This window comes from Mastomys coucha, unplaced genomic scaffold, assembly GCF_008632895.1.
Source record: "Mastomys coucha isolate ucsf_1 unplaced genomic scaffold, UCSF_Mcou_1 pScaffold1, whole genome shotgun sequence".
Lineage (NCBI taxonomy): Eukaryota > Metazoa > Chordata > Mammalia > Rodentia > Muridae > Mastomys > Mastomys coucha.
This window is the reverse complement of record NW_022196891.1, coordinates 2,068,394-2,093,689: the sequence shown is the minus strand read 5'-3', so window position 1 is coordinate 2,093,689 and position 25,296 is coordinate 2,068,394. Positions and strand designations below refer to the sequence as shown.

General features: G+C 36.2%; 1 protein-coding gene across 7 annotated transcripts in view; it reads right to left on the bottom strand.

Moving 5' to 3' along the window:
- The window catches only part of Relch (RAB11 binding and LisH domain, coiled-coil and HEAT repeat containing), a 99,863-nt gene that overhangs the window by 2,023 nt on the left and 72,544 nt on the right, over nt 1–25,296 (bottom strand). For 3 of the 7 annotated variants that reach the window (XM_031379713.1, XM_031379689.1, XM_031379729.1), the window contains 10 exons: nt 24,447–24,495; nt 21,654–21,733; nt 18,391–18,497; nt 17,016–17,115; nt 12,679–12,761; nt 11,836–11,899; nt 10,071–10,209; nt 7,204–7,320; nt 2,406–2,494; nt 1,801–1,871 (listed from right to left, as the gene is read on the bottom strand). In XM_031379713.1, coding sequence (XP_031235573.1) covers nt 1,801–1,871; nt 2,406–2,494; nt 7,204–7,320; nt 10,071–10,209; nt 11,836–11,899; nt 12,679–12,761; nt 17,016–17,115; nt 18,391–18,497; nt 21,654–21,733; nt 24,447–24,495 — 899 coding nt within the window. Of the gene's footprint in view, nt 1–1,800; nt 1,872–2,405; nt 2,495–7,203; nt 7,321–10,070; nt 10,210–11,835; nt 11,900–12,100; nt 12,184–12,678; nt 12,762–17,015; nt 17,116–18,390; nt 18,498–21,653; nt 21,734–24,446; nt 24,496–25,296 lie in introns of those variants that run through there. The other 4 variants (XM_031379699.1, XM_031379706.1, XR_004121232.1 and 1 more) reach the window with 4 other exon arrangements.

Sequence of the window (25,296 nt, the reverse complement as noted above, 5' to 3'; positions counted from 1 at the left end):
ACACACACACACCCCAAATAAATTCTGGGGCCTGTAAAGCTAGCATGGCAAGCAGTTGCTGACTGAGCTACCCTCCTAGCCCTGTGCAGCAGTTCTTTAACTCTATCACTTCATTCAATTCTCACAGCAAGTCTGGAACATAGATATTACTTATTTCCCAAATGAATAAACTAAATCACAGTGAAGTCTGCACTGTGCCAATAACAATACTATGTGTGTGTGTGTGTGTGTGTGCACGTGCATGTGAGCGCATGTTCTGAGCAGCTATTTATACTAATTTCAATGATTACAAATTTGATTACAAATTCATTTCTTCTTCTTTTCTCCACAGCCTAGTATGCAGGGAGTAAACACAATCTGAATGACTGCTAAAGATTGCTTATTTACCACACTGCTTAAAAGGAAGAGAATCTTGATCAGCAATTTTTTAGTGCCCTGACAAACGTCCTGCAATAGACAGGAAACCCAGCTTAATGCCTTGTGGTTTTGATCAAGATGCTTTAGATCTTAGTTTAGATTCAGTTTCCTTGTCTATAGAACAGAGCTTGCAGTTTCTACTGTAAAATGTTCTGAGGATTAAATAAAGAAATGTGTGAACAAATCAAGGGCAACGTGTGGCAAGTTACAAGTGCGCAACTTGCCTAATTTTAGGATGAATTTATGTTTTAAATGGTGGTGCACACTAGCAATTCCAACACACAGGAGGCAGAACCATATATAAAACACTGGAGTGTGGGGGAAGCTCTTTTCATCATAGAAGGTTAGGATAACTTTCAAGGGACTTGTATGTGTACTGGCTTTGGGAGGAGCATAAGCTATGTGTGTGTATTTGTGCACACACATGTATATGCTTATTTGTATGTGTGAAAACTTAAGACTGCCTGGATGAAACATTTCTGCAGTCAACCTTAAAGGAAATGTATTTGAATTTTATTTACTATTTATTGCTCAAAGATCTTAATTCTTCATTGAAAATAATATATATAACACATGTAAATTATTCCTATTTTCAAATGTTCAATGTTACTGTTAGACATTTGCATTCACATTCTAACTTGAAACCCAATTGACTCTTTGAATTCTATTTAGCTTTGCTAGAAAACTCGTACCATAAATTTATAAATACTATTTATTTGACTGGTAAGACTCAATCAAGTAGCACAATTCCAGCAATGTCTCTGGAAGGCTTTAACCATAAAGATGTCTAGGTTGGGGACTGGAAAAATGACTCAGCAAGAAAGACATTTGTCATCAAGCCTGACAACCCACGTTCAACTCTCAGAACCTGAAGGGTGGAAAGAGTACTGCCTCCTGCAAGTTGTCCTTCAATCTTCAAGTGTGACGTTGCATATTTGTGCCTGTCAGAAAACGCACATTTGTGCACCCTTCCTCAAGGTTGCATCAGAATATTTAGAGGGAAGGTACAAAGCATTGTCTAGAGATCTGACTCTTAAAAAAGTCATCATTTCTCATTTTTGGTTCTTATGATTTCATTCAATACTTGAGAAAAAGCTGACTTGAATAATTTTCTCTTATTTGTGTTTTTTGAGATTGGGGCTTACTATGTAGCCCTGACTGTCCTGGAATTCATTATGCATACCACTGGTCTTGAACTCACAAAGATCTGCCTGTTTCTGCTGAGATTAAAGGTATGTGCTGCTACACTTGGTCTGCATAATTTTCTTGTCTCCAAAGGAAGTGATTACAAAATAATACAAAACACTATACCTATAGATACACATTTAGAGAGAAATTGAGGTTAAGAAGAAGCCTTAAAAAAGAATAGATGTGTTAACTTACCCTGGAGGCTCTTGGACAGTCTTGTTTTCTACTTTCTGTTCACATTCTTTTATCATGGAACTTAAAATAACCTGGTTAGAAAAGTCACTTACTTTAGTGAGATAAAATTAACATTACCAAATACTATAAATCACAGTCTAAACAAGTGTAAAAACCCGAAGAGGATGAAGTGTTAGGGACCCCATGAAGAGGCTGGGCCAAGGCTCTGACATGCAAGTAGGTTTATCTGCCAAGAGTGTGACAGTCAGGAGTAACCACAGAATGCTGGGGAGAAATAGAACTGAAGAGTTAGAAACAAGTGACAGGCAAGGAAAGGAGTGGACAGAATTGAAGTAAATATCCCACAGACATTTCCGTATTAAAGTCTCCTCATATCAAGTGAAGGAGAATGTGTTATCCCTGCTTTAGAGAGTTGTAGAGGTTCAAAGCTATTGAAGAACCTGACGAGGTATTATAACTAGAAAACACACTCACAAAATACTGTCGAGCCAGACTTAAACAGTGTAAAGCATGGACACCATAACCCAGGCTCACTCAGGAAGAACAGAGTGTATAAACAGATGCTAAGTCACATCAATCTGGTGCTGCTAGTCACAGGCACTTACCTCATGTTCTGGAGACAGATGTTCCATGTCAGTCCGTAAACATCTGAGGCCAGGTAAAAAGTGATTTACCATTAAATCCTCTGAAATGACTGAGGAAAGATAGTTAAGAAAAAGGGAAAAAAAAGAAAAAACCAAAAACAACAAAAACAAAACATAACAAAACAAAACATAATAAACCAACCAACCAAGCAAAAATCCCAGCCAACAGAGAAGAGGTCGTATAGAAGAAATGCTTTTTAGACAGTGCTTAGGCACAGCAGCCATGCCTGGGTCAGACTTCCTTCACAGACAGTATCTTTGTGGGGAAAGTTGATACTAACACTCATCCAAGTGTATTCTCACATTTCTATTTATTTTGGTGTTATCTGTTACTCTAACATTCCACAGCTTAATTAAATACAATCTAAATAAAATAATGATGAACATTCAAATATGTAATCTAATGTTAAATTAAGTAAATTCTAAATATGAAAGATAAAGTATTTCCGGTGGGGTAGGATAAAAGGCGTAGCTGATAAAACGCTTCTGCACAAGCATGGCATCATGAGCTTGAACTTCAAAATATGGTGTAATGGTGTGCCTGCAATCCTGTCACCAGAGAGGGAGAGACAGGAGGAAATCTGTGAGAGACACTGTTTTCAAAAATAAAGTACACAGTTCCTGAGGAACACTGCCTGATTTGACCTCTGGCCTTCACACAATGAGCACATGCACTTTCACGCACAGAAATATTTTCATGACAGCGAAGTTGAAAGCTATCTAAGAACTGATAAAGGCAAGTTGCTTATAACATCACTATTTGTTATATGTAAGACAACTACAAAAGATTGGAAGTATGTAAAAATGTAGAAAGGTTGTTATTTATTATCAGATTGTTTTTGGATTCTCTTTAAGATCCACTATGCAGGCTGGGGGGTGGTGGCACACACCTTTAATCCCAGCACTTGGGAGGCAGAGGCAGGTGGATTTCTGAGTTCGAGGTCAGCCTGGTCTACAGAGTGAGTTCCAGGACAGCCAGGGCTAAACAGAAAAACCCTGTCTTGAAAAAAAAAAAAAAAAAGATCCACTATGCATTATGGATGTGGCTTAACTGAGAGTGATGCTCATCTATATGAGGACCAGTAGGTCCTCATATAAGTGACAGCACAGCCAATGACAACACACTTGTATAGTTTAGGTAGAGATAACTTGTCTATGAGATACTAGTTGTCCCTAGTTTGTTTGTTTCTGAAAATAGTATTTTGTGTATGGATTTTTTTTTCTGTATGCATGTATCTGTGTGTACCACTTGTGGGTCTGGTGTCTGCAGAAGCCAGAATGGGATATCAGATCCCCTGGAACTCAAGTCACAAATGGTTGTGAGCCACTATGTGGGTGCTAGGACTTGAACACAGATGGTCTGCAAGAGCAGTCAGTGGTCTAAACCAAACACTCTCTCTCCAGTCACATGAGTTTTTTGTTCTGTTTTGACACCTGCTAAGGTGACTTTCTATTGGTCCAGAATGAATCACACAACAGAATACATTCAATTACTTTAGGTCCTGGCCATCTTTGAGCTAATCACAGTTGATTAGCTCCACATTCAAAAGAATCAGAAAGCAGTCACATTTATCAAGAAATAATTCATCTTACATTACAGCATGTTCAAGTGAGAAAAGAAGAGAGTTTCTTTATGAAACTGGCTTAATTTTTAAAAATTATATTGAACTTCATTAAGAAAAAAAGGGATGTAATATATTAACTACTTCCTTGAAAATACTCACTACACTCATAAACAAAGCTCCTACAATGAATGTGTAACTTATAAATTCAATTGTTATTAAAATATAGATGGGGCCAGAGAGATGGCTCAGTATTAAAGCACCTGTTGGCTCAAGCCTGAGGTGATCTGAGATCCATCCCTGATACCAGCAGGAAGGTGGGAGAGAACCAACTCTGGAAATTTGTCTTCTGACCTCCACATGTGCATGTGCTTGTGCTGTGTCATTGTGTACACACCGACATTTGCACGCACAATTTAAATATACTCATGATATAGAGGGCTGCAGCGTAATTAATGTACAGACTTGTTTTCTAGATACTGGGAAAGTACCTCCAAGATGTAAGCCGGTGACCTTTGGATTAGTAGAAAGTGAAATACTGAAACACGGGCATGGAGGCTCAAGATGGCCAGACTTACAGCAAATAGGGAAGTTATTCTTTCAACTCACTTGTTGGGTCTATCTTTCCTCATAAAATGAAACTTTCAAGGACTGGAAATGTGCATATCACTTAGTCCTGTCTGATACTAAAAGCAATCTACCTCAGTGGTAAGTGATTAAAACCTCTGACTGCCAAGAAGACATCTAGAGATACATACACATGCTGTTGCATTTTGGATAGCTCTGTAATAGTTTCTTTATAAACAAAACCTGTCTCTATCCCTTATATACAAAGTATATGACCTTCTTTCTTTGTAACTCCCTTTAAAATACTTGCCACCCAACAGTAATCACTGGCTTCAATGTGCACCAACTAGCATTCATTCATCTCTTCTTGCTATACACACCTTGTCAAATTTTCTCATCACCCCTGTACTGGCTAGTTTTGTGTGTCAACTTGACACAGGCTGGAGTTATCACAGAAGGGAGCTTCAGTTGGGGAAATGCCTCCATGAGGTCCAGCTGTGGGGCATTTTCTCAATTAGTGATCAAGGGGGTAGGGCCCCTTGTGGGTGGTACCATCCCTGGGCTGGAGGTCTTGGGCTCTATAAGAGAGCAGGCTGAGCAAGCCACGGGGAGCAAGCCAGTAAGAAACATCTCTCCATGGCCTCTGTGACAGCTCCTGCCTGAGTTCCAGTCCTGATGTGGAAGTGTAAGCTCAATAAACCCTTTCCTCCCCAACTTGCTTCTTGGTCATGATATTTGTGCAGGAATAGAAACCCTGACTAAGACAACCCCTAAACTATCTACTCTCCAGCCTAAACATTCTTAAGGTCCTTCAAGCATGTCATGATATTTTGATTTGTTATTAGGCCTAATGTTACCTATAACTTTCCTATGCCAGTTCTGCAAGGAAGCTATGTTCTAATCAGCTTTGAAACAGACCTGGGCAATGAGACTTTATTAGTGAGTACACTCTTGATGCAAGTAAGGTTGGAATAATGCACAACAAACCCAGTACTTGACTGAACGGGGGCTACTCTAAAATGGCTCTTCTCCCACTTCTTGTCCTGGCAAGGGGTTTTTTATTTATTTATCCCAGCAATAGTTTATACATACTTAAATACTTGATACTATCTCTGTATATATTTCTATGTTCTTCAGAAACTATTGCTTTTCTTATTTAGAAATTCTGGTTTTCACAGCTAAAGTTGTCCTGAACTTTTGCCTTTCCTTGAGGCACATTCCTTTATAAACTCTCTATTAGTGAATGAGATTACATGAGTTTTTGCTTAACTTCTAATGGACCTTTCACAGTTGAGCTACTAATTCTCACACTATTATATCTCTCTCACCAGAGTTCTGTCACTTCTTCATAAAAGATTCCTCTTTGCCAACTCACAATAGTAGTTCCTCATCTGTTTCCTCTATCTTCTCTAAGTTGAAAATCCAGCAAGATGAATCAGGCGTGACAGTGAACTTCTGCTTTTAGTGGAACAAAACTTATAAAGGACACAGACTTTAGTTATCAAACTAAAATATTAGACTTCTGCTTACTGTATGATCTACATTATAAGAAGCATGGCTGATGGTGTCCACAAGTAGACTATTTGTAATCAGTTCTCACAAAAAGTGAATTAACTCAGTAGTAGGCCCTTCTTCCTGAGTTTTAAAAATCCCACAGGCTAAACAAAAGCAACCCTCCATGATTACACTTTAGTTAAAAAAAAAAAAAAATCCAGCACTGATGAGTCTGTGGCACCCTGGAACATCTTTATCTTATTTCAAACGACCTGTTCCCTCTGGTTAGAACTGTGACTTGGCATGTAACACACACCCACAGTATTCTGGAACTTCCTGGCACCTGCTTTTCTCTACGAGAATTACTAGGAAGTTTAATCTTTTTTCTTTCTCTGTGATGTAATTCTCTAATTACTTGCCTAGAATGTGCTTTCCTGGTTCTATTGAAAATTCAGCTTTCCACCCTTCCCAATCCCTTACTTCCTTTTCTTGAACTCTCCTGTCTTTTATTGAGAGCCAGAGGCTAGAGTTCACTTGGCCCATCTTCACTTCCTTCCTAGTTTTACTTTACTAAACATAGCGTAGAGAACATTCAACGGGACAGTTGAAGCTGTTTGTTCTAGTTCAGTTTTGCTTTTAACTATGGAAAGCAGAAGTTGTCACTACAGTCTTTAAGTTTTGGTTTAATCATTTATAATCTAGTGGTTGATATGGACCGCTGTTTTTCTCCTAGTTCAGTTACTAGAGATGACTACCATGTTGGCTCTGTATGTCTTCAGAGAGTAACATTTCTCTAAGAGAAATTCATAGTATTTCACTGGTTAAGTTAAACATTCATTGAAAAATCCAATACCAGAACATAAAAGCCTAGGCTCATTCTGCCCTGCATTTATTGTTCATTGTACAGTAAAGCTCAGGGTAGGAAACTCATCAGGGCTTTATAATTTTTATAAAATACAAACAGAGGATTAAAAACTACTTTTAAAAATTATGAGATGGGTAGAGTAAAACAGATGTGGCAAAGTTGAACCAGAACTTCCAAAAGGTCCATTAAATTTTTCTAGCTGGGTTTTCTGTGGGTTTACACTGGTATAGTGGATTATATCAGCAAATATAGTTCAGCTCAACAAGGATACAACAACAGGACAGTGCACTGAAGGCTTCAAAAAGATGGGTTGCAATGTCCAGTCTTTTCGAATCCACAATTTGTAAGTTGTTCACCAAGGCCAATTTATGTAAATGTGGTATAACAACTAAAAAGGGAAAAAAAAGAAATTATTAAATTTTATCACAACCACATATACACAACTCTCATACCTGTATAATTATGCTTTTTCTTATAAGGCAAGAATGTATGCTTTTCTAAGTAAGTGATTTGTCATTTCAGGGGTTGTAACACTATAGTTACTGTCCAGTTAGTTTTGAGGACAGGTGATCTCACCTCACCTTCCTATCTCACATTTGGAAAAAAATTGATAAACAAATGAAGCAAGATACACAGCAGTGGCAATCTTTTCATAAGGAAATTTATGTCTAGAGACACAGTATATAACATAACATATAACCTGGGTGGGAATAATTCTAAAACTCATCTTCAATGGGAAAGAAAATTAAGATACAATACCTAAGAAGCCTTTTATTCAAGTCTGATTAGGCAAAGCTTTCAAATAGCAAATAAAATAAAGATAAATACATAGAATTTAAATTTAGATTTTAGGAGACTTTCAAATAAGATTGTAAGGCAGATACAACAGCCAAAGCAAAGAGATTATAAATACACTTGGACCTGAAGTAAATCTAGAAAAAGAGAATCCGAAGCCGGGGATTGAAACCTGGTGCTTGGGAGGTTAAGGCAAGAGGCTGTCATTAGTTCAGGGACAGGTAGAGTATAGAAACCAAAGGAAGCCAACTCAAACCAAAGCAGATTTGTATGAGTCTTTAGAAAGCCTCCAAGGTATGATGGTACACTCCTAGTGGCCCTTGCAAGTAGCTGGAAAGTGTTCTGGATAAAACAACTGATGTTTAGACAGAAGCAAGCGACTGTACAATGGGTCTGTGGTCAACAGCACTTGGTGCTTACTGTGCAAAGGACTGGGGTGTGGTTCTCAGCACCCATATGGTGGGTCACAATCATCCTTGACTCCAGTTCCAGGGGATCTGATATCCCTTTCTGGTCTTCTCAGGTACCAGGCTGCCATGCAGATATATATGCAGGCAAAACACACACACACACACACACACACACACACACACACACACACACACACCCAGATGAACACCCCAAAACAAAATTTCAAATAGATATACTACCTAAAGGTCCAATTGAAAATTGGGAAAAAATATGTGCTAATGAAAGAACTAAAGTTAGTTAGTTAAGGAACAGAGTGAGAAATAATCTAATTATTCCAACTTTTCTACTCTTTCTCTAAACACCAAGAGAATTACCCCTAAATATGAATAGTTAACAATATAGCATTCTTTTTGATATGGGCTTGATTTCATTGTAAGTCATATTTACAGATGTGACATTAAATTTCTCAAGGTAAAAGCCCCTTGAACAGGAAAGTAGTCCAAAGCAAGGGGGAGGGAGGGGTAAGAATCAAATTTCTTTTTTTCCCTAAAGATTTTTTAAAGAGATATCAGAGACAACAGCTAACTAGATCTATTCAACTAAAGCTTTTCTTAAATTTACTTTTAACTATTATTTTGGGACTAATGGGAGAAGAAAATTTGTTTCCTATTATATAATTTTTACATATTGAATAGGTAGGCATCTATTGCATGAATAAAACTATCACATATTAGATCTACTTTTTACAGTTCTTAAAAATTCTAGGAGACACTGAAATACAAATAGTGTTTGCTCTGAGAAATAACTGTCAGCCTAGAATTACAAAGGACAAAGCCTCCATGGATCTATGAAAATAACTGCTCCACATCATGCACATGGTGATCTAGATGGTTTCTTCTTTCAAATCTCTCTTGTGGGTATATGTAATCAGGATACATAATGCTCTACTGGCAACTAAATTCAACAACATGGTATAAGCCAAAGACCCACTGTTATTAGTAGATTCCTTAATCTAGGATCTAGGAGCTATTCTCTCCCTCGAAGGAACTACCATCTCAATGTTAACCTACCTTCAGAGCTCTGACTGGGACCTCATGTAAATGTGGTGCTATAACACTGAGACTGTCCATGCTCATAACTAGAAGAGCAATCTTTTTCTGTTGGTTGGGTAACAGTTATAAGTACATTCACCTAATGAGCAGAGACTCTCATTGTATTAGTAAGTGCTCATGCCCTCATAAACCTTCAGACACTGTAGTCCAGATAACATATTTTGTTGATCATTCTGATCTTAAAACTGGTTTTTTTTTTTTAAAAAAAAAAGACTATCAGCCTGGCTATATAATAAACAGTGTATTAGAGAATACACTGTTACAGTAGAAACCACACTGACTTAAGTGGTCAATCCTATGATCCTCTAGAAAGGATGGCAAATTCCTAAAACTAATATGACTATAAAGTCACAGTGATAACAAAAATGCTTTTGGAATATGTAACAAACATGTTTTTGGATACCAAACATGCTTGGGTGGATTTGATGCCACCCAAGAAACTGTTATAAAGAATACAAACTGTTATAAAGGAGACAAAGCAGAAACTAGAGAAAATGACTTTACATATCATTATGTAGATCTAAACACTGAAAATTAAAACAAAGTAGTTTATCAGGATGTTGGCATGCCAAGAGGGATAAGAATGTGACTAGTGACTAGAAGCACAAAAGCATCCATAACATTTTGATTCAGAAAATCTCTTAAGCAACTACAGGTGGAGAGCCCCTCAGTGTTTTATAGCTGGTATTTAGGAACACTACGGGGATCAATTCCAGGATAGATTTTAGAACATGAGAAACAAAGAGCAGCAAGGTTTTGACACTCAGACAAGCTCCTGGCTGTGATGGAACAACGCAGAACAGGAAGAAAGGTCACTTACACTCATCTCGGAACCGGGGTTCTGCATTAGGCCCGACTCTGCCAAATGTTCTGATGACCTCTGTATGCAAAGAATGCTGGTCTTGGTACTGAGGGTCCTCCAGGAAAGAAGCCAACTGCATCTTCACTCTTTCTAGCAACTTGAAATCAGAAATAGACTATTAAAAATGGAGTATGCTGTTAGGGTGAACAACAAGCACATTAAAAATGGCCTATGGCAGTGGATTCACACTGCAAAACCATTATAGTGAAAATTTCTTATTAAGAAAAGATCTCACTTTCTGTTTGTGTAGTAATTCTTAATTTAGGTTAACAAGCAAACATACCTGACAAAAAAATTAAAAACAAATGGGAAAAAATAGAGCTAACTATGACAGGAAAAGTTGATTTTTTGTTTTTGTATCTAAGTTATAAGTCTCAAATTATAGTGCAGGTACCAGCTATCCACCCTTGAAAGCAGTGAGTCATGGCTGACTTACATCTTACTCACATTTCCCTAAAAGACATTGTATTTTTAGGATTTAAGACCATGTTGAAATTCAGGCAAGACTGCAAGCATTGCAGAAAGACATGCTCTTTTTTTCTGTTGCTTCGTCAGTGAAATAGGTAGAGAACAAAAAACAGGGGGAAAATATTCTTTCTATAACTAAAAATTTAGTTTTTATTGTAAGAATCTTTACAAAAATAAAATTTCATTGAATTTCTTATTTTGGTGAGTAATATGTCTACAAATCACTTATTTTTTAGTCCACAAAATTTTTTTCATTTGTATTAAATATATGCTCAGTATGACAAAGAAGCAAAAAACCTCTGAAACTCATCTTGGTAAGTGTTTAAGAATTTTGATTTTGTGTGTATGAGTGTTTTGCATGTATGCATGCATATATGTGTACTATGTGTGTACCTGGTGGCTGGAGAGGCCAGAAGAGGTCTTCCTTCCCTGAAAGTGGTATTATGGATGGTTTTGAGCCTCCATATGGGTGCTGGGACCTAAACCCAGGTCCTTTGCTAGAGCAGCAAAAGCTCTTAACTACTCAACCGCCTCTCTAGTACCTTGAGAAGTGTGTCATGTGTAATGTTGTAGTTAGGCATAGATATAAAAACCTTGAAATGAGACTAGTTTCAGAATCAAGATAATCTTCATGGAGAAAAATCTTGCTGAACACCTGAAGCAGGGAAGTCAGGGTTTACAGAGGTACAAGCCACTAGATCTACATAACATATTAGAGGATTTTATAAGGTAGCATCCATGAGAGTTATCAGGATACAGCTCCCTCCTCTACTTTCTCTGTAAAAGGGAGATAGCTTTGTTTAATGTTTTATGACAATAAAATAAGAACTCTAGGCATGATGGTACACATCATTAATCCCAGCACTTGGAAGGCAGAAGCAGGCAGATTTCTGTGAGTTTAAGGCCAGTCTGACCTACATAGGGAATACCAGACCAGTCATGGCTATTTAGTGAGATTTTATCTAAAAAAGGAGAAAAGAAAAAAAAAAAAAGAATGTATACAGGTTGGCTTATATCCATCTAGGCAAAAGTTAATTTTTAAATTGTAATTGAGAACTCCAATACAGAAATGGATCACTTTTTTTTTTTTTTTAATAATAAACAATTAGTGTAAATTATGGTACTTTCAAATATCTGGTAAGTAATTAAGAAATGCCATAGAAGTTATGATGCTCCCTGACTCCACCTTCAGGTATGTCATCAGAAATCTGTCATCACCACTGGCACAGAGTTTAAACGAATGTCTATTTCCTACCTCTCTCTGAATAACTGTTTCCATAATAGTGCCAAATGCTGGGATTGTAGCAATCCTGACAGAGCTGTTAGAAATCAAAAAGGAAAGAGACTGAGACTTCCCTGAAAGACAATAGGATCATCATTAACAAATGTATCAAAATAAGCACAAGGTAGAAAACCCACATTAGTCTCTAGCAATGACAGTTAAACTTCTAAGGAGCAGACCAAGAAGAATGCTCAATAAGACAGGCAGGATAACTCAGGGTCACAGTCTGTGAACTCACAATTCAGGATCACCGGACAAGGTAACAAGGGCCGGAGCAACCCGCTTGTCAACTAATGCTTCACTCATGCCTCGAAGAGTCAGCTGTAAACCAGTCAACATGCAATAAAAAATGGTTTGGTAAACTGGAATGAGAACTGGGTTAGCTGTGACTGAGGATGGGCAGGCAGACTCACTGGCCTTTCTTGCTTTAGTCGTCCACATGAGACATTAAAATGTTAAGCCTTTGGTTCATGCCACTACACTCACTGGTAACAACTTGTTAGTGAGATTAGCAGAGCATCCTTTCTTGGCTTGAAGAAATAGTCCATCAGCATATTTTCATTTTGAAAGTGTTTATTGATTATTCATGCTAATACTTTTTTCTCTATTGTATGGCCTCTAAGTCAGTCTTATTGTGAGATTGACTTAAAAAACAACCTCAACAATGTACTAATAGCAACATGATAAAGTTGAAAATCAAATAGGCATATAACCCAATGTTACAATTTCCAAGTGACTGTTAACGCATGATGGTTATTTCTCACCAGGCACATTTGGAAAGGAATGCTGGACATGGAAGGCAGGGACAACACTTACATTTCAGGGTCACTGGAGAGAGTAATGAGAGCAGGAACAACCCTCTGAGCTACCAGAGTCTCATTCACCCCCTTCACCAACAGCTGATTGGTCAGCACAGGGGGTATTCACAGGTGGTGCATGGAAAGCAAACAGTGTGCCACGGGAAGAAGAGAGGAACAACCAAGAGAAAGAAAACACAAAAGCAAAACCAAAATTAGAAGCTAAGCGAATACTGCTACTAGAGTGCTTACCAAGGCATGGAAGGCTTAGGAGGAAAGAAAGCTTAAATTGCCTAGCAGTCCACAAAGAGGCTTATCACCAATTGGATGGCAGTTTGTTCTTTAGGTCAAAGACTATATTCAATTTTAATATTCAATTAAAATGCAATGTAAGGGGAATTTTCTTTTCTTTCTTTGTTTTATTCAGACAGGGTGTCTCACTATGTAGCTCCCCGCTGTCCTGGAACTCAATATGTAGACCAGGATGGCCTCGAACTCACAGAGATTTGGGATTAAAGGCATGCACCACTATACTCAGCTCTTAAAAAAAAAATTCTAAAATGGAGACACATATTATATTAATAATAACTAGGTAGGTAAAATTATTAAAAGTCAACTGAGTAGGATTTTATTATGATCAATAAAATACAAATAAACATTTTTGAAAGCAAACTTTAATGGCTTGTAGCCATCACTAAACTGCTTCTGTCTGTTCTACAGTGAAGATATTAGGACCACACAGTAATGTGTGGACTCCCAACCTGTCCTTGCACAGCTTTATCATCTGAGTTGCAGATATATACTGCAGCAATATGTTCTGGAGTGTTCAACCTAGACATTAGCTTTGGGTTCAAATTCCAGCTCTCTTCCATTATTAGCCATGTATGTAGCCTTAGATAAATTACAGAATCTGGAGACTAGTTTACTCATCTGAAAATGCTGAATTTCTCACCTAGCTCAAATGATGAGTGTATTAATAATTTGCAAGCAAGAACTATTGCACACGACAAAAGGTATGCATACAATATGAATTTAGTTATACTACTACTCAATAATATATGATTTGGAATTTTTATAAAATAAGCCATTTAATTACATTTGTTAATTTACTTCTGAAAAGGTCTTCTTCTTATAATTTTCTAAAAGCTTACATAAATTTTAAAGTACCTATGATGAACAGAATCAATCACTCTAACAGTCATTAAAATACTTTGGTTAGTAAATATAAAACGAGACTAATAGAGCATACATTTTGTTTTATAAAGATTACTGAAGTCACTCCTTCCAGATTCAGAATGTAAGCACATCTAACTACTAAATCCTAATCAATCTGTTCATTAGTTGTAGCTCTCACAGAGCTACCATGGACTTTCAGCATCAAAATCACCTCTGTGCATGTGCTGGCATTCCTCTTATAAAGTATGAAAAACTTAGTAAACGTTATGTGAAGATATTTAATTCTGCAATAATCTATTACCATTTATCAACCCATTCATTCCAGAACTGATTTCAGCATTCTGAAACAATTATTAAATGCCTACATTAATTAGGCAGGAGTAAAGTGACAAAAGATATTTTGTTATTATATGAGTGATATTAAGTTCAGGTAGGAAAAAATAGGACAAGGAGTTCAAATTCTTTGCATCATAAGATGGCTTAAGTTCGAATCAGTAAGGCCTATCTTGATGCCTGGTATCTTGAATTCATCATTTCAAAGGGGGTAATTTAGAGGACAAGTTAATTTCTCACTGCTCTAGGATCCTTTAGGTAATTTTTTTTTAAAAAGCTAGAAAATTAGTTAATAATTTTAAGAGTTATCAATTACTAGCTATTTTACATACTGTATCTTTTGATTTTTATGTCTGGTGAGGCAAATACAAAACATTATCAAAGTTTTAGCAGATGAAAATCTCAGACTTGTAGAAATGTGCATTTGTTCAGGGTCGAAAGTAGAACCAGACAACAGACTGACTCATTCTTATTTATCTTAACTCAGGTCAGTCCTTTCTTTGAGTTAAAGTCTAATGATATAGTTCAATAACCTCACGATTAATAGCCATGTGATTTTTTTTTTTCTGTATTTTGTCACTCTAGAAGGTCACTTAACATGGAAGTCACTGTGTCCCCCAGAAAAGAATTACATTCATTGTTTACTTCAAAAAGTAAGACATGGTATGTTGTTTAGCACCAGGAACAATATAACCCATTGGGTTTCTCCATGTCCTGCTATCTAAAAACAAAGCTGAGTGTGTGTTAAACCTCAGAAAGTATTTCAAATTAAATTCCTAGTATATCAATTTCTCACTTCTATTATTTAATCCTGTTACTTTACTTTTGAGGTAAGCTCTCTGGTAGCCCTGGCTGGCCTTGAACTCTCAGGCATCAGAGGATCACCATAAACTTAAGTTCTGCAGCACTACATCTAATCTTATGTGTTCCTGGGACAGAACACAGAACCTTGGGCATTCAGGAGGCAAGCATTCAAAGCAGACACACAAGCAAAACCAAACGTGAAGTGGGGAAAGCTACTTTTATTTATTTGAAATGCTTGAAATATACATACCTTTTAGAAACTAGCAGTCAAAAGAAAGAAGTTAGTTTTTAGGTCTCAGAGTTAAATTGCACAAAGAGTGTGTTAATGACAGCTTTTGAAATGACACATTTTTCTCTTGAGAGGAATGAAGAAAGCCATCTTCATGGTAATATCCACTCTTGAGCACACTGAATAATCAAAGTTACTTATTCAAGAAGAATTTGTACAGATAAAAACATCAAAATTACTCTGGCATTGACTTCAACAAATAATCTTAATTTTAGATCATCTTAAAAACAAAAAAAAGTACAAAACTTTCAACTTCCTGGCCAAGAGAGTTTTATTCAGGTTTGATCAATCTTGTTACTGAAAATTATAGAAAGCAAATATTTTAAATATATTCAGTATTTTATCCTTCCAATTACAGTTTATCTTAAATTATAGAGAAATTCTTAAATTTAGGAAGATTTTAATTAATTCTTCTCAGAAACATTTTAAGTTCTAACTCCTAATAGAGAAGCTATTTGCAACTGATACCTGGCTGAGAGAGGAAAAAAAATCAGTTTTTTCCAATGGAGTGTCACTAGGTATATATCATCCACACTCCAGGATAGGGCTCTTTATTGTTTTTTGAGTTCTTTTTGCTTTGTTTTGTTTTGTTTGGGTATTTTTCTTGTCCTATTGATTTTCTTCCTTTTCTTTTTTTTTTTTTTAAAGCTTATTTGATTTTAAGTGTTTTTGTTGACTTTTTTACAAAACTGTTTTTGAGAGAGACAGAACTTGAAGTTGGATATGTAAGAGATGAGGAAGATCTAAAAGGAGCTGAGGAAGGAGAAGAATATTACCAAAATATAGTGTCTGAAAAAAATTAAAAAAAAAAAGACAATCATAGGCATAAAGAGATAATTTTAGTTTATACATTACTTACACAGTTTTATTATTTTGTGAGATAATATCACAAATTAGAAAAGCAGTGACATGTCAACCAACAATTATAATGGCTTGTATGTTTGACACCATTTTAAGGGCTTTACTAGCTCACAGAATATTGATAAAAATCATTTGAGTAGGATACATTTAATCATTATCTTCATCTTGTAGATGAGGAAACTAATATAGCGACAAGTTCAACTCTGTCCTAGTAATTAATAACGATGGTAGAAGAGATGGAAACTGAACCCAGGTAGCCTGGCTCTACAGTAAAACTCAACAGCATCAAAACTAAACCAATTGAGGATTGTGAGATCTAAAAATAAGAACTTATGTCTATGAATATAATGTGCTGCCTAATGTGTAAACTGAAAGGCATTCTTAGTTATCACATCATATTAGGAAGATAGTAAGTTAATAAAATTTAGGTATATTACAGAACAATTTCCTGCCTTGTAAGCAGTCAGTGACTAGGGATCCTATTCCAGATATGGTATGTGAAGAAACACTATAATTGCAAGTAACTGTATTTAATACTAATAAAGAATACTACATCTTAAGCAATACTCCATGTTGTTTTAGCTCGAATAGTTATTTACCTCAGTAAATAGAAAAGGACAATCAGAAACATTTAACAAGATGCAAATCAAGTAAGGTTTAAAGGAGAAATGAAACCAAGAACAACATTTAAAAGAACCAATAAGGCTAGAAAACATTCTTCAATTTGCCAAAGCTAAAGTTCTGCCCCATCACACAGTACACAACTAGATACTATTTAATGTCACAAATCAGTAAGTAAATATGTACACACATATACATGGTATTAAAACTTAAAACTTTTTCTTTTCCAAAGGAAATCACAAATAGAAGCAAGAAAAGAGAACGTAACATACCTCAAACATCCTAGCTGCAGTACACCTGACAAGTGCAGAAGTATGAACAACACCATACCACAAAACAGTTAGCAACAGCTCATGATAGGCTGGATTTGCACTGTGGAAGAAAAATGACAACATTAAGATCTAAGCCACATGTCTAACTGCTGCATTGAAAAATTACTATCTATGTGTATATATATTTATTACACATAAGCATGTTAATGATAAAACACTGGCAGAGCATATGAAGTGTATGTTTATTATATCACAGCTAAGATCCCACAAAAAAGTAACTTTATATTTAAGTGTAAACCATATTCAGAATTGCACTTCTCTAAGCATCTATAATTGTGACAAAAATTCTAAACAATTTAATAGCATGAAAACTGAAATTACAAATAAAAACAGGAATGGTAGGACATTCCTATATACAGAACATAGGAGGTGAGAGTCAAAGCTCTAGGCTAGTCTCCACAATGTAGTCAAGGTCTATACAAGCCTGTTTTGTCACATGGTTATAGTGTAAAGCCCATTCAAATAGAAGAGGGTGTTATTAGTGAGTGTACATCCTAGTGGCTCTGGCCTGTATTGCAGCTGATGACAAAGGTAGGGAGGAGGATTACCAGTTTCAAGTGCTGTGTGAGCTATAGCATGAACTCAAGTCAAGGCCTGCTAGGGCAACTAAGTGAGATTCTGTTCACAACAAATGAAAAAAAATTAAAAAGAGGCTCCGTGGGAGAGCATTTGTCTAGCATATATAAGGGTTCAGATTTAATTTCTAGTACCACAGAGAAAGAATGACTGAGGTGTAAGTACTGCAGTAACTATGATTAGGGACACTAAGCACATCACAGGGAGCTGGGTACAGGGTCCATGATAGTAGTTTTCAATCGAGGCTCTTTTTTCACTTCTGGAAAGTACTTGATTATATTTTTCTACAAGCTTCAAAGTAAGTACTAATACTGCTTTTCTCATTAAAAACTCACAACACATTGACTACAAAAATATTTAAGAATAATCAAGTAAAACCCAAACCAACTCAAAATGTAAAATGTTAATTCTTAAAAACAATAGTTACGTGATTAGGCTTAGTCATTCCTTCATTATATAAATCCATATGAAAAAAAATCATGTATCTTATACTATTTTCCTGTTGAAGCATGTGATAGCACCTTTTCCCACCTTTCTGGAAACCACTGCCCTGCTTCAATCTGGATGGGTGCTTCTTTTATCTGCTTTTAATTTTAAACTCTTAGGTGGGACTTCCCACTGCTAACACTCAGGTGCTTCCCTTCCTTGTTTGAGACTCAGTTTCCCAAGTCTTATGTCTTTTTCTTTAATATGCTTTTAAAAACAAAAGCAAAACCACCATAAGCTACTTTGTTTTTACCCAAGTTCCACAAAAGAAGCCTTCAGGCTGTCAAGAGGTGCATGAGACAGTGAAAGCAGTGTCATCACGTCTTCCAGGAAGCCGACTAACAGCTTCCGGTCCTCTTCCTACAGAGGGAAAATACTCAGGATGAATTCCCAAACAATTAAGTAGAAATAAATGTCATAATTACATAGCTTTAATAAGAAATGATTACCACATGAGGACAATAGATCCCACTTAAAAATATTATTCATTAAACTTAACCATGATTACAATATGAGGTCAAAGTCTATCATAACCTGACTTAGATCTTGCTGTCCAATATAGTAGTCAGTAGCCATGATTATTTATATTTAAATTAAAAAATTAAGTAGCATAAAAAATTCTTTAGCCACACTAGATAACAGCCTTAAGTACTGAGGACAGTATCCTTAGTATTAGATGACTCTGATATATATCTATATGCTATAAAAAGTTCCATTGGTTCATCTTGATTTAACATATATTTTATTAAAATTTATATTATCAATTTTAGTTACCATAAATGTTGGCTATACACAGCTAATACAGACCACCAAAACAATTGCCCTTCTAATGGTAAAAAGTTCCAAGAATTAAGTTTGCAATAGCGGAGAAAACTCCAGCTGCTCTAGAAATAGTTTAAGTCTGTGTTTAAAAATAAATTAGTAGCATTTTCAAGCCTTATTCAATGAATCATTATGACTTTCATAATTTTTATTAAGAAATGAACAAACCTGTTAGACCAGAGGTAAAATTAATCTGAATGGAATGCATAAAGGAAGGAATCTGATGTTTTTCCAGGAAATAAATACATAAATTAAGGTCAAACAGCCAACAAGGATACACGTGAAGGACAAACAGCTTCTGGACACACCAGAAGGTCCAGAAGGAAGACTGGACTACCTCAAATCAAGGTGAGATAGAGAATTTCATTTTTTTTTTTTTTTTAAACCACTGTGCTGCTTAGTTTTTTTTGTTTGTTTGTTTTTGGTCAACTTGACAAAAGCTAGAGTCATAAGGAAAAGGAAGACTCAACTGATAAAACTATCTCATCAGATTGTCTATAGGCAAGTCTGTGGGCATTTCTTGATTAATGATTCCTGAGACAGGCCCAGCCCAGGTGAGCTATTCCTGAAGAGGTGGTCTTGGGCTGCATAAGGCTGCAAAGGCCATGGACGGCAAGCCTGTGAACAGGATTCCTCCATGGCCTTTGTTTTATTTCTGCCTTGGTTTTCCTCAATGATAGACCATGATTGGGACATGTAAGTCAAATAAACCCTTCCCTCCTAAAGTTGTTTTGGCATGACCTTTATCACAACAGAGGAAAGTAACAGAAACCAAGTTACCACTAAAGCCAAACGGAGTAAATATAACTTTCAGAAACAAACTAGAAGTCCAAAAGATTAGAGTGAAATAAGGGCTAAAAACAGACTTCCAAATGAGCATGGAGTCTTTTGAGTTTTTAAATTAACTATAATTACTTCCCATTTAAAAAATAACAAATCAAATAATATTGCCTTATATATGTGAGAAATTGTGTATATGTGTGTGTGTGGGGGTGTCCAGTACATGATGGGCAGTACTTTAGCACTGAGCTACATCCTTAGTCCTCAAGATTGTCTTTGTTTCCTAATATAACTATAGGTTGTGGTTTATCCTAACACAAATAGTACTTAGCAAAAAGAACCATCAAATGCTGGTATATGTTTTCTGAAATGTGCAACTTGGGCAATCTCTAATTACCACCTCAATTTATTAAATGTTCTGTGATGGAAATGCTCTTATCATTTTGGATACTAAAATATATTTAGATTTCAGAGTCACTCCAGGGATAGGTCCTTACTCATAATAGCGTTAAGTATGTTTTAGGTAACTTGGTTTCTGTTACTTTCTTCTGTTGTGATAAAGGCCATGCCAAAAACAACTTTGGGGGGGGGAAGGATTTATTTGACTTACATGTCCCAGTTCTATTATATACCATATTTTGTATCTGGTAACTTATGTTTTAAAACATGGTCAAAATCAAATCTCTATCAAAACTGTGAAGTTAGAAAGAAAAATTCATTATCAGATTTGATACTATGTTGACATAACTTCCAAATCAAATGGAGAAGAGAGCAGTATTATACTACTGTCCACAGTGCTGTTTGGACTCACTACTTCAGGAATACTTCAGTCAATGCTTCGTGACCGAAAATACCCTACCTAGAAATTTACTGAATATCTGTATTATGATATCATAGAAATTCATTTAGAAAAGCTTTAAGGAGTACTGTGCTACTTTTAACTGAACCAGAACTTAGATGGCTGGTATTTATGGTACAGTAGTGAGTTTTAACTGTGATGCTTGTAGAAATCAAGGGACAAAAAAGCTAGGTATCTATGGGTAAAAACCCAGGAAATAATCAAAGAAAACATGCTTTTTCTTTCTTATGCTCCACTTGCTACTGTACCTTGACACAGATAATTTACTTGAAGTAACAGTGAATACAGTGTGGCAGTCTGTTGCCTCAGCAGTAATGAACCACAACTCCTAACATCAACACTAGTTTAGCTCTCTATTCCTGAATCTGGGCTGGGTTTGTGACTTATTTACATTAAGTTGTGCCAATTCCGAGACTAACTTTAGTTTAGCACATTCTACTTTCATTCCCCTCATGTTTCTGAATCACCAGGTCAGGTAATGGAAGATAGAGGGAGGCCCTGTCACATGGGTGGTGAAGCTCAGTCACCCTTATCAAAGTTCCATCAACAGAACAGCGTATGCAGCAGGAATGACCATAGCAAGCCAAGCAAAAGTCAGACAAGCCCTGTGCTGACTGCAGAATCATGAACTAGTACAATGCTTTAAAACTGCTATAAAATACTATGGCTTGGGGTAGCTTACTATATATAGGTAACTAAGAAAAATAAAGTATTATTAAAGGGTACCTGGGTAAAATCAAGGTTCTACTGTATTTTCTAACGTGGTTTATCTAGTACATGTATTATTATTTATAGAAAACATCATGGAACACAAAGAAATTATGCTAAGTAAATATAATCTAATGTTAAATTTGTTAAATTGATACTTAATTTGGAAACATTCAAATATGCACATTACAAAATATTTCCTGAAAAAATAAGTAACACTTTTGTTTTTGTTTTCTTCTGGGTAACATTTTTCAATTAAGCTAGAGGTTTTGGGTTGACCTCAGCAAGCAAACATGAGATACTGTCTAATGAGAAGTCACCTACTGGAGAGGAGACACTTCTCTTACCTGAATGTAGCACGTGAGAACTCCTGTTGCATAAATGGGGACAGTAGCTTTAGTGAGGACCCCATTTCCTGCTGAGGAATCTAAAATTATTAAAATATTTTTAAAAGTTCTAGTATACCTTAAGTGTAAAGACAAAAGTGAAAATCACAATTGTATTTAAAAACACAACTATTTACAAGATTCTTTTGGGAAGCATTTTGGTGAAGACACATTCTGTGCTGTTAACCACAACTTACTACTTCTGAAGTGGCATTAGTACACACACTTCTGAAAAGGGAATTTAATAGCCAAACTGGGATCTTAGACTCCTGTTTCTAGAATAAAAAACCAAAAACTTTCTTTCTCTTTTTTTTTTAACTTTTATTTTTTTTTTTAAAGATTTATTTATTAACTTTATGTATATCAGTACATTATAGCTGTACAGATGGTTGTGAGCAATCATGTGGTTGCTGGGAACTGAACTCAGGACCTCTGCTCGCTCCGGCCCTGCTTGCTCTGGCCCAAAGATTTATTTATATTATATAAGTACACTGTAGCTGTCTTCAGACACACCAAAAGAGGACGTCAGATCTCATTACAGATGGTTGTGACCCACCATGTGGTTGCTGGGATTTGAACTCGACCTTCGGGAGAGCAGTCAGTGCTCTTAACCACTGAGCCATCTTTTCAGCCCCCCAAAACTTTAAGAAGCACTCACGTAGCCAGGTCTTGGTAAACCTATATGCCGTTAGGTTGTAGCATTTTGTAAAACATAAAGGCACTTAACTAAAAGTAGTACCCAGAAATTCATTTTTTAGCCTGCTTTATCTTGGGGATTCTAGTTTCCAGAGTCCCCAACTGTATGTACTGTAGGTTTTGGGCCAGACAGTGCCCTGATAATGTTCATGGAGGAGGAGGAATTAGACTACATAAATGAAAATAAAGAAAAGCAAGAGATTCTAACCATGACTGTGTGACATATGACCACTCTCTAAGAGTCATTGTCTACAAATACCAAGATAAAGTGAGACTTACAAAGAAAACTTCCAGACATGACAATGAGGTAAATTATTTAGTTCATTTATTGATTACTACATACTTGCTTTAATTGGTTAGTTTCTATGTTCTTAAAACTTTTTTTGATGTTGTTACTGTACCTCTACTTTTAGTAAATTCAGTTTTAGAGCCATATATATAAGAAACTGAGTTGAAAATATACATTTAACAATTGGATGTGATTTCAACAACAACAAAACAGGTCTCAGATTAGCTAGCATTTAAAGTTTATTTGCTGGTAAAGGTAACCTTTTCATGGGAGAATATGCTGTCAGTTGAACATGACGGTGGTAGCAGAGAGTAAATCTGAGGCTGCAGTAAGTGGTATTTAGCAATCCTGGCTTTAAAAATGGGGTTAATGATCACTTTTTTTCTGAACAACTAACTATTCACAGTTAACTTTAATTTAAAAGCTGTTAATTCTTAATAACTTAATTTTTTCTTCACTAATTCATCATCAGAATTAGTAACCAACTCAAGCATCAACAACTAGGCATTCCAAATATCAACTCTTTAAAAAAAACTGCTAAAAGTAACTGTACTGGCTTGGTTTTATGTTAATCTGACACAAGCTAGAGTCAGAGGCAAAGGAGCCTCAGTTGAGGAAATGTCTCTATGAGATCCAGCTGTAAGGCATTCTCTCAATTAATGATCAATGGGAGACAGCCCAGCCCATGGTGGGTGGAGCCTTCCCTGGGCTGGTGGTCTGGGTCCTGTAAAAAAAAGTCAAGCTGAGCAAGCCATGTGAAGCAAGCCAGTAAGTAACATCCTTCCACAGCTCCTGCATCAGCTCCTGCCTCTAGGATCCTGCCCTGTTTGAGTTCTTGTCCTGACTTCCTTTAATGATGAACAGCACTACAGAAATATAAGCCAAATAATCCCTTTCTCCACAACTTGCTTTTTGGTCATGGTGATTGGTTTCAGCAATAGGCACCCCAACTAAGATAGTAAATTTTGGGAAGTAGGTCTTAACTCTGCTTCTTTCAAAACAAAACAAAATAATAAAAAATCTGTACCAAATGTCACTGACATTTTATTCATTCTTCAACTACTTCTAAGGACATCAGAAATGTAATTTTATAGACCATCTAATCACATGATTAAGGTAAGATTTTAGACAAAGAATTGTCCATGTGTTCAGGATTGAAGAAACAGAAGTTGCTACATATTTCATTTAGTATTTTTTAAGATTTATTCTTAGAACTGAAAAAATACACAGGGCTACAAGACGTATACATGATCACTTTCTTAGGCCAGTGACACTGGCCTAGAGTGATACTGTACCTGCACTGTCAATGCAAAGTTTGATCACACAGACCCATAGTTTCTTTAAATTTTCTATTTCATTAAAAACAAAACAAAACAAAACCTTCCATAACCCTTATTACTTTCCACTGTTATTTTATGTCATTTCTACTCTTTTTTGCTAATGCTGCTTCTTAAGATAAAGTATTTTGAGCACACCATGACACACTCTAAGGATTAAGCACCTAGTTTGAAAAACTTGGCCTTACATCAGTTTGGTCACAAAGTAGTTATTTAAAATTAAAACGAGGAAGGAAGAATTCATCCCATGGGAAGATAACTGACATGGCCCAGAGGGATGACTAAGAGCTTCATGATACACATTTTCCTTTCAATTACTCTTCTAAATGTATATAATTTAAAGATACTGAATACTGTAACTAAATATAATACTGTTCCTGAATAAAAAGGTTAAATTATTTTTCTTAAAGTAATAATAATGGACATACTTACCGATGTTTTCTTCAGAGAGTCTTAAAATCTCTTGGAACTGGGGTTTTACCTAAGTAACATAAAAGAAAGACCTATGGGTTAATTAGTGATAAAATATATACTTATTACTGATACAGGATTTACTTTGCTTCATAGGCAATTGAAATGGTCAGAAATATATTACATTTAATTAACAGAACCTTTAAGGATAAAAATCTATTTAAATCAGCAACTATTTTCAGAATAGTCTTTGGTTTCTTTTCATAAAATAATTTCAGTATGATTTTAAGTACTTAAAATTATTGCCTCCTAAAAACTAAATTTAGTGACCCAAAAGCTCACTTGCATACCATTACTAAGTAAATATTATATTACCATAATATGATTAGAATAGTTGGAAAAAGCATCTGGCTATATTTGAAAGGGAATGCTCATTTAGGATTTTCAAGGTTAGCATATTAACAATTCATTATCAATTTATTCAGTATCTTAAGGCAGAGCAAATGCACAGATATTTTAAAAATGGAATTATCGCTGAGCGGACCTTGGGCGCAAGCTCTGCAGCCAGTCCCACAACACCCAGAGGAAGCTCCACTCCTAGGAGCTCTGACACTCTCAGGATCAGGGGTGAGGAGGACCCAACATGTGTCCCAACACCGGAAGTAACTGGGACCAGCTCGACCAGGCACAAAGGAACTCCTATAGCAGAGTGGCTTGGGTTCCTTCCAGTTTCTCTGGGCTGGGGTGTGAGCAGACCTTGGGCCCTGGCTCTGCAGCCAGTCCCAAAACACCCAGAGGAAGCTGCTGTACTCCCAGGTGCTCTAACAAGCCCAGGGTCACAGGATCACAGAATCACAGGATCACAGAGACA